This window comes from Anoplolepis gracilipes, chromosome 1, assembly GCF_047496725.1.
Source record: "Anoplolepis gracilipes chromosome 1, ASM4749672v1, whole genome shotgun sequence".
In the NCBI taxonomy this organism is placed as follows: Eukaryota; Metazoa; Arthropoda; class Insecta; order Hymenoptera; family Formicidae; genus Anoplolepis; species Anoplolepis gracilipes.
The window spans coordinates 24405724-24416337 of NC_132970.1; the positions used below are offsets into that span (position 1 = coordinate 24405724).

Consider the following 10614-nt stretch of genomic DNA (forward strand, 5'->3'; position numbering starts at 1 on the left):
ATTTTATTATATATAGCCGTTATATATATATATATATATAGTTATATATATATATAGTATATATATATATATAGTATATATATAGTATATATATATATATATAGTATATATATATATATATATATATATATATATATATATATATACATACGCATATACAGAATATTCCATTTTGATTTAACTCCAAAACTTTTTTATTTTTAATTGTAGAAAAAAAGTTTCCGAAGTTGTTTGATTCAAAGGGGAACATAAGATGGTGCCATTGATTTGACCTTGAGTGTACATTTCACTAAAGTCATATGGAGGTAAACCTTGTATTTTTAAATGGAACTATTCTAATTTTTTTATATAAATTAATTCCTCGCAATATTCTTATAATTAATTATAGAAGTATGATGACCAAAAATTAAATAGTTTAAGAGATATTTTTTATATTTTAATTTGATAAATATTTTATATTTAATTTTGTATTAACTATGAAAAATTTTATAAATATTCATTTTTCAAGATTATCGTGTCTCAATAGTTTTATGCATAGAATAATCAATTAGGAATCAAATGATCAATAGAGGAATTAATTGGTGTGAAGAAAATATAGTTATCTTAAAAAAAAAATATGTAACTGCGTTGTAAATTCATGCTTTTTCTTTAAGACAAAAAAGTGTTTTCTTTACATCAATTGACTCCTGTCATTATTTTGTGCATAAAAATATTGAAACAAGATAAATGAAAAATGAATATTTTATGAGATAATTCATAGTTTATGTAAAATCATTATGTCAAATTAAAGTATGAAATATATTTAATTATTGAATTTTTGGCCATTATACTCTCATAACTTTTTATGAATATTGTGAGGAATTAATTTATATAAAAAAATTATAGTGGTTCCATTTGACAAAAACAAGGTTGATCTTCATATGATCTTGACATGTACATACACCTAAAGTCAAATCAATGGCCTCATCTTATGTCTCCCTTTGAACAAACAGTTTTTACTGTTTGAAGAATTTTTTCTACAATCACCAATGTGTGAAAAAATTTTTCAGGGAGGTAAATTAAAATGTGACACCCTGTATAAAACATAATAATTATGAATTTTAATTTTTTACTTTCTATGATATCAAAATTGGCCTATTAAATATATAAATATATGTTTCGCGTATATGCTACTTCCATTCTACTAATAAAAAGTGAATGGAAATATATCTTGATAATTTGTTTGACTCATGTTACCGTCATTACCGCGTATACGTTAAAAAAGATCTTCTCACTTATGTAGAAACTGGTATTCCAAAATGTCTTCTTCATCTGCAAAGAATTAAAAAAAAACACTTCATATTCTAATGTAAAGTAAATATAAGCGAATTTAAAATACGATCAAGTACAAAATTTTAAACAAAATTGTATAAGCTACATAATTGCTAATTTATATACAACAGATATAAAAAGCATTTCGAATTAAAACTATGTCACATTGAAAAACCTATCTGTTACTTTTAACTAATTTAGCAATTAAACACTGCTAATAAAATATACATAAAAACATATAAAAAGTGTTATGGAATTATCTTAAGCTTTATCTATGTATAGTGATCTAACTAAATGATATAAATCGAGCTAAAAGCAGAGTAAAAAGTATAGCAAACTAAAGTTAAGGGTTTTGATAAAATAAAGTTGCACTCACAGATATCGTCTCTGCTATTGTTGTCCAAATCGCTAGTTTGTGTATGAGTCTCCTCGTGCATACGACGTCCTGCATCAACCATCAGCACGCAGCACAAAGCACAAAAATATTTCGGTTACATATCTGAGAACGTGTAACATACGTACTAGCAATATAATGTTGCAAAAGCATGAAAATAATTTTTAACTGATTTTCTTCAGAACAGGGAGGCGATACAAACAGTAAAAGGCAACTTAAAAATCTTTTAATTAATCAATGTACAATTTCAGAAAAATCTATACTGATCCTTCATCTATTTGCAATATTAAATTAATATGCAACAAATGGCAAAAATAGAGTCTTAAGATTTGTCAAATGTATTGCACAACCTGTCTGTAACATAGTATATGTGTAATTTATATTATACAGTAAAATTATTGATATTGTCATATGTGACACAAATCAAAAAATTTTGTACATCCGCTTATTTTAAATATGCAAATGTATTATATGTTATTAAATGTTGTATTTTAATTGTTAAAAATGTGCGTAATTCATAATTATAATATCATATGCAATTTTCCGCGAAACATTGATACGATGATAAATAAGCAGCGATATTTATGAATTATTTTTATTGAATTGTGCCCGGTCATTTAAGAGAACTCAACGAGTTGTATAATGATTTATATAAATAAAAGATGTAATTTTTGTATTAATTAGGAAAATTGCATACCATTTACATTGCACAAATATAGCTTCATAATATATCAGATAAAATTTAACAATTAATAACGAAACAAGTCTTTTTGTCAAAATATTTAACTCTTTTTGTTAAAATATTTATATATTTTATCAATATGAAAGATATTTTACATATAAATAGTTTTAGACTATTTTCTTGAGATATAATATACATGTGTGTGTATACTTATATACATATACATGCATACACCACACACATGCACAAATATACAAATTCACTGTGAAACTATATTTGGCTATTATTGTACCAAAGTATTATAAAACGATGGAACATTGTACACATAAACTGTTGTTTACTTTCCTCTATATAAATAATATGCAACTAATAAAATTAAAATTATTTCTTGCTATTATAAAAAAAGCCGCTTTAACATATGAAAAATTATTTCATAGAAATTCAAAGTTTTGCTCAATACTTTATATATATATATATATATATATATATATATATATATATATATATATATACAGGGTATTCTGTAATTGGTGAAAGACCTGCTATGCATTTTTGGTAAGTTTTCAATTTTTATCATTATGTGTCTTTGTAATTAAGCTCTAAATAAAAATTCTATATTACAATAAACTTTATCTGAAATTAGCTGAATAATATAATTTTGATAATTTTTTAACTTCAAAAAGTTTAGTTTGCGAAAAGCACCTTCTTTTTTTAAATCGCTTATAACGCGGTAATTATTAATGTCTCGACATTTTTGCTGAGGAAAAATCGACTCCAAATGATCTCAAGAGTCTGCCATTAGCAGGTTTTTCACCAATTATAGGACAACTTGTGTGTTGTATATATATATAATATATATACTCAAAAAAATTAACGGGACAACAATTTTGTGACGAAAGTTGAAAATGTACTCTTTCAAATCCACTTTGGTTTTTCAAGATTCGATTATTTTTCGCAGAGATATTCAACTTTAAAGTTTGTAAGAGAATTTTAAACACAATATTCATATAGTGAATGTATTCTTCATCGCGCCTACAGCTCAAAACGTGCGTACGCGTAGGTGTATATGTGTGGTAAGAGTACGCAAGGAGGCAATTCTTTGCCTGTGTTGAGATGATGAAAACACACGAGAGAGGGTTTGGAGTCGATAAATAGTTACTGTGGCAGTAACGAACCACGAGGTTCTAATCTCTCCTGTGTCTTCATGATCCCAACGCAGCAAAGAATTGCCTTATTTGTTATTCAAAAAATTGTTGTCCCGTTAATTTTTTTGAGGAGTGTATGTGTATATATATATATATATATATATATATATACACACACACACACACACACACACACACTAAAATAACTCTTCTTATATTAGAGCATTAAGTCAAGCGTAGAAAAAAATATCTTTTTATGTAGTAAATAAAATTGACATAATGCAAGACGTAAATAGAAGAGATTTACATGTAGACAATATTAAAGTAATGTTTAAAAATTTAACATATACAATAGTCGTATTATTAATTGTAAAATATACGTTACATACAATGTCAGTAAAATAATCTAAAGACGTACACAAGCTCTGCAAGCATCTATTCTATATAAATTAAATTTCGCAGCTTTCTATACTTCTAACACTGATAAGATGGCACATTTAATATGAGCTTAATTTGCATGTATGTACATTTCATTGAATTTGATCATGATACAATATCGCATATTGTAAAAAGTACGATTCATACTTCCAATTTTATGACAGTTGAATTATGATTAACTTTATGTAACTTTAATCAATAGGTATATTGACACACTACATATAAGTCTGCATATCTGGAATCTGGACGTTTTTTTTTCTTACTAACCAATTAACAATTTAACGCGAACAAACAATTTCTATATATGGATATTTTTTCATATATAAATGGTTTTTTGAATGAATCGCACCAAATATTTTCAAATAAATATAAATGAATTATTGGTGGGAAGGGAAAAAGGGATATTTATAGAAACACATCTTCTCGATTTTAAAGAAATAGCTGCCCCATTGTCGTAGACAATCCTAAAACGCAATTAATTCAAAAATATTAATAGATATATGCACATTTCTTTCTATACATATAACATAAATTACATGCATGTGCAGAAAGATTGTTGCAAATCTTAATAACATTTGAACCAATCATTGAGGTAAATCATGTTATTTACATATAATCATTGTGTGCTTTATCTTGTGCAAATGTGCTACTAAAAAGTAATGATTACCATATCATATGCAATATTATACTTGCAATGAAGCGTGCACAATTGTGTGTAAATATATAATGAATTGTTATATATAGTAAAGAGATACTTAAATTATGTTTTTACACTATTATGAGGCAGAGAAAATAAATCAATAAACTCAAATTTTAAAATAGAAGATGCATCATGCAGAAATACAACATTTTGTCATTATCAGAAATTTATGATTCATTCCGAACTCTTCCATACAAGTTTTATATTCTTATTAATATGTAATTAATAGCATTATAGTATTATGTGTATCAATTTTTTAAATGACATAATATGCTAACATAAAACTGCTTGTATTATTTATATGAACGATATATAATGACGAATAAAAATAGGAAAAATGTCAATTTTTCACATCAAACGTTTCACGAGAGAATAAAGATGAATAAACACTTTTAAGTTCTATAACTTACTGTGTATATAAAACAAAATACTTTTTTTCTTACCCGAATTTTATATTGTCAAATAACAATCACTTTCAATTATATTTCTCTTACATGCAAAATATATTTCAAAACAACCTTAACGCAACTTTTTAAAATACTGTTATGCAAAATGCACAATCGGAATGAAATACAAACGATAATGTATAAAGATATGTATGAAATGAATTAAAAAACTTTCAGATTCTATCCTCAAATTTACTAAATCGAATTAGTGAATAAATACTTTGAATATAAGAAAAGTGATAGCAATCATGCATAAATTTAGAGTGCATGATAAATTCGTAAATAATAACTCAATTTATTAAGGCAGAAAAATATTTTTAAAAAGTATTAAAAAATCTGGGAAAAATTGTGATATTTGTTAATTTTGATTTTGCAAGCATAGGATAATGATATAACGCATGCTCGCCAATAGTACAATTCAAAGTATTTGTCCACAGTTAGGATATATCCTATACTAACATATTTGTCTTATTTACAACATCTACATAACATCGACAAAGAATTCACAAGGATTCCCCATCGCAATGCGAAATGACTGTCTACTACCAGATAAGTCTTGCTGATTCTGCTGATTCCCTGATCCCGTTCCCGTTTGAACAGATTGTTCGGAACCACTAGAACGACTGCGGCTTCCGTTAGATCTCTTTCCATTCGATCCATTACCATTGCCGGAATTTTTACTTGGCATTGACGGCATCGATGGATTATGTAATTCTGATTCCGATGCCGAAGAGCACGACTTTAAATCGTGAATAGGTTCTTTGCATATACGTTCACTACCTGCACTGCTTCCACCTATTTACATTAATATACACACATGAAATATATATCTTGAAGGAAAATAATTTATTTTTAATGTAAAAGAAATAAGAGAATGCTCAATTTACCCGAACCACTATGCACGCTCTCTTCTCGATGGTATCCATAGACAGTGGGCTCATTTGTGAAATTAAATGGCATTGGACTGTAACCAGTCGCTGAATGTGGTGCGTATGTTCCCGAATAAGGCATGTCCCAAGCGTTTGGCGGTGGCAAGGGACCAACTGTATCACAATCTAGTTTCATGCTACTCATAGCTGAACATAGATCACCAAAAATGTAATAACATTGTTCAGAAAATGTAATTTTGTTCACTGTATGCCGAATAAAGCCAGCTTTTAGCATGAGCGATGCATATTTCCTAGCATCGCGCCGATCAATAAATCCTTCCACGTGCGTATTCAGCCAGTCCACAACATCCGCACCGATAAATGCATTTGGAATTGTAATTTTAAGCCACATTCGATCGCGTATCTCTAAACCAGAATCAGATCGAGCCATTGCTCGTACTACTGTTGGCATGTCGGTGTTGACTGTTAAATGAAGCTCTTCCAATGGTCCTGAATCAAATGTGTCACAACTCAATATACACAGAATCTATACATAGAATGGCCCCTCTTCCCCATCGTCTATTTTATTTTACTTTTTATACGTATACTTCCGAAATTTAAAACAAAAATAAAAATCTCTCTTTTTAATTTAATTTAAAATATATAAACCCTTATTTTAAAAAGTTGTTTTATAAACTTTTTATTTTAATTTAAAAATTAATGATTTATTGTAAGAGTGTTTAATATTCAAAATTTACATTTCGTTAATTTAACACTAAGAAAATTTTGCGTTAAACACCATTTCTCATAATAACTTACGTTCAGTATCTGGCAGTGTGCTCGCAAGACTGCTCGATGTTGAAGTTAATGTTGTGGCACTTGGTGGACGAGGCGGAAAACCTTCACCACGTATAGCGGCTGTATGCGCTACCCATGCACCAGGATCTATAGGACGTACCGGTTCTGTGCGAGGTATCGTAAAGTAACCTTTAGGATTTGGATCCCAACATTTTGCAACTACAAGTTTTATTGGTCTAGAAAAAAAGTATGAGGAATAATATCATTTCACATTTTATAAATAATTATATAATATTCTACATAATTATAATTACAAAAATGTATATCACAATTGATACATACCCTGGTTTTTGCACTACTTCGCGTAATACTCTGACCGCTTCATCGTTAGACATATTTTCGAAATTAATATCATTGACTTGGAGAATCATGTCACCGGGTTCTATTCGACCATCTAAAGCAACTGCTCCCCTATTTCAAACAAGTTATATAGGAAACAATAGAAAGTTATTTATATAACACATTGATTGTAAGTATATTTGTGATACAATCAGCCTTAGTATGAACTAGTTATGAGAGAGATGTAAAATAAAAAGTACAGAATCTGCTCTGTTCCCATATGATTTAATACAGAGATTAATAAATTTCAATTATTCGATTTTATAATAAGTTATACGCGAGTTTAGCAGAGTTTATTTTACTTCATGTACTCTAAATTATCAATGTGTGTGTGAGAGAGGGAGGGGGGGAGAAGAGAGAGAGAGAGAGAGAGAGAGAAAGAGAGAGAGAGAGAGAGAGAATGCCCTGCCACATGCATAAACAAATTTTGAAGGGAATATGCATACTAACCCTTTCATTATTGAACCAACATATATTCCTCCATCTCCACCTTTATTACTCTGTCCGACAATACTAATACCAAGGAAATTAACAGTGTCCATGTTCAATGAAACAGTTATAATATTTAAAGACATTGTACTGTCGGTAATACTACTAAACGATGACGTTCGTGACATGGGTGGTAATCTATGCCGCCGTCTTCTTTGCGGTCGACGTCGATCTGTAAGATAATAATTAAGAAAAATTACAGATTTGTGTCTCGCATATGTCGAAACAAGAAATTTATTAGTAAACATGATCTTGTGTCTAAGATTTGGACACAATATAAAATTTCATAAAGAATCTTAATAATATCTTCTCATATTGTTTTAATTTACTCATACCCAGAGTGCCTCTATCAACTGTGCTACTCATATTGGTGTGTCGGCCCGTCGTCGATGTGATACGACTACTCGCATCGTCGTCGGATTCCAAAAAAGTTGTAGTTTCTAAATCTGAACTCAAAATGGAAGCAGTTTCATATCCATGAGCAGAGCGATGTTTCGAATGACCATTTATACGGAGTCCTGTGAAATTTCTCGTAATTTAAAATAATATAAGACAAAAGTATTTCAGATATTATTAAATAAAATATTAAATATATTAATATTTAATAAAACTGTCACATTTATCTAATATATAATAGTAATAGTAGCGTACCGTTATATTTGTTGTATTTTTCATATTTTTCTGAATGATGTCTCGAGCTTTTATGTAAATGATGCCCTTGTCGACTGCTAATAATACTTTCTGTCTCTGTCAATGTATCGTCATGTGAAAGTGGAGCTGTTCCTCTGTTACCATGTCCAGGAGTTATATGATCTACACGATCGTGTTTCGCTTCGCTGTGTGCCATAGAATCTGTACACTGGGATGCACCATCTGAGACATTGCTACCTTCGGCGGATACCAGCTGTCATAAAGTATCACTTTGTTAAATAACATATATTAATATATAAATCATATATTGATTAGAGAATATTCCTACTATGAGAATAAAACATACATATACATGTTATATTTTATCCCTCTTTTCATAAAGAGGCAAAATATTATTTCAATATTTTGCCTCTTTATAAAGTACTTTTTATTTCATTAAAATTTTTACTTTTTATTTTAAAATTTGAACAATATCTATTCAAAATAGAATACATTAATCTAAGCCTTACCCAAGAGACAACTCGACCATTGAAGCATGGTAGATGAGCATCGTCATCTATGATTTCCTCTTTTACCACACTGATAATAAAAAACAAGTTAATTTAGTACAGAAACTTAGTATATTATTAATATCAAATCTAATAATAATTTTTAACTTATTATTTAAGGACTAACAAATAGATAACAAAGTTGATAATAATCCATTCTCTGTCAACTTTTTACATGTATATATTATTTATACAAAATTTATTTAAAAAATGTATCACGATTGTTTTTCTTTTAAAAACCTGTTATATTTCTGCTACAGGACAAGTTCTGTCAACTTGTTAAAGTAGCATAAGAATTATATTGTACCCAAATAGGTTGCAAAATAGTATAACACACCTTAGATAAAAGAGATCGTTTAATTGTCTACGTAACATCGTAATAAGAAAGTTGAAGAATTATTCGCCGATATCAATATCGCTAATAAATCATAAGTTAAAAGAGTAGATAGATAGATATGACGGATATGTGTATATATACACACGCGAATGTTACAATACCGATTGTCAGATCAATGATTCGTATTAAAAATCACTATTTGTTAAGTGTGTAACGAATATAGAATTTAATATAACGTAACATAATGTTACATTGCATGATATATACAAAGCAACAAATTAGCAATATGAGAATGAAACACAATATATTGTCACTTACCCGAAGTCATCGTCCATTGACTTGAAGAAATACTTGTAATTCGGCCGATTTAAAACGTTCTTGAAATCGGCCAGGGTTACTCTCTCTGGCGATATATTGAGCTTTACTAGGTACGGTGTCTCCTCATCGTCCATGTGATAGATAATCTTCGTCTCTTCCATCTTCTGGAGTGCGTATCACACTGGGTTCATTCGCGATATACAGAAACGATACGTTCGCCGCACGGATTCTACCGACTCAGAAGATATTCTTTCAAACCAACATGGCGTGTCGTGCATCGAGCCAAAGCCCTGGAGTGTACAAAGATCGCATGTTCACAGCTCATGAAATCTCACTACTCATGAATCTCGTCGCTCGTCGCTCGTCGCACGAAAACACAATCACGCGGCGTCGCACCGCTCACTAGAAAGAGGTTACTGGCATTATTCGTTGAATCCACATAATACTCGTAGCGATCGCAACGATAAATTAAACGTCAACATCGTCAACGTTGCGTAAACTTACACATGCAGACTCGAGACTCGCGCATATTTACTGGCAGTGTTGCCAAACGCCAACTCGAGTTTTCTTTCCCGTGGCACGGTATAGTTACTAGTTACATACATAGTAGGGACAGTTCATTGTCCTCGAGTCAGCCGTGCAGATCTATTTACGCATTCACTGTTTGGGGTCACCAATCCCATTCAACGTAAAAAAAACCCAGTATAAAACTCGTATCAGACTACGCATTGAAGATTGAGATTGAAGATCAAAATTTGACCAATCAGGACAAGGCAATTTTAGTTTTTTTTTTTTTGCTTTGATTAGTCAAATTCTAATCTTTAATCTTCAATGCGTAGTCTGATACGGGCTTAATGCTATTACTGTGAGTATAATCAGAGAAAAGCCTGAGAGTTATCCCCTTGATTTAGGTGCGACCGCAATTCAAAACGCCTCTATAACCGATATTTATAGTCCGTTATTATATTCAAGCTCGTCTTAAATTAAAGTCTTAAAATTCTATTCGGCCATCTGATTGGCTGAACGTAGTCTTAAGTCGACTAAAAACATATCTTAAGCGTAGTCTACAATGAGACTTTAAGATGTAAG

The 10614-nt window shown here is 30.0% G+C and overlaps 1 protein-coding gene across 3 annotated transcripts; it reads right to left on the bottom strand.

The window, feature by feature from the left end:
• Nucleotides 1-142: 142 nt before the first annotated feature.
• On the bottom strand, nt 143-10053 carry Dsh (Segment polarity protein dishevelled). 3 transcript variants are annotated; one of them, XM_072889050.1, is made up of 11 exons: nt 9526-10053; nt 8832-8901; nt 8323-8575; nt 8007-8189; nt 7633-7843; nt 7126-7254; nt 6805-7019; nt 6004-6495; nt 5663-5911; nt 1688-1756; nt 143-1311 (listed from the first exon to the last, which is right to left on the bottom strand). In XM_072889050.1, the coding sequence occupies exons 1-11, from the start codon at nt 9684-9686 to the stop codon at nt 1271-1273; spliced, it is 2073 nt and encodes a 690-aa protein (XP_072745151.1). In that variant the 5' UTR covers nt 9687-10053; the 3' UTR covers nt 143-1270. The 3 variants fall into 3 exon arrangements, with proteins under 3 accessions (XP_072745151.1, XP_072745142.1, XP_072745161.1); XM_072889041.1 differs by lacking the exon at nt 143-1311 and having other exon boundaries at nt 1516-1756; XM_072889060.1 differs by lacking the exons at nt 143-1311; nt 1688-1756 and adding an exon at nt 3770-4434.
• Nucleotides 10054-10614: the final 561 nt, after the last annotated feature.

Excerpts from the sequence above, each read along its gene's own strand:
- Dsh (XM_072889041.1), bottom strand. The coding sequence starts at position 9,686 with ATGGAAGAGACGAAGATTATCTATCACATGGACGATGAGGAGACACCG. Across the intron at positions 7,255-7,632 it reads GTTGGTTCAATAATGAAAGG|GGGAGCAGTTGCTTTAGATG; the intron begins GTTAGTATGCAT and ends TGTTTGAAATAG. Across the intron at positions 5,912-6,003 it reads GAGCGTGCATAGTGGTTCGG|GTGGAAGCAGTGCAGGTAGT; the intron begins GTAAATTGAGCA and ends TAATGTAAATAG.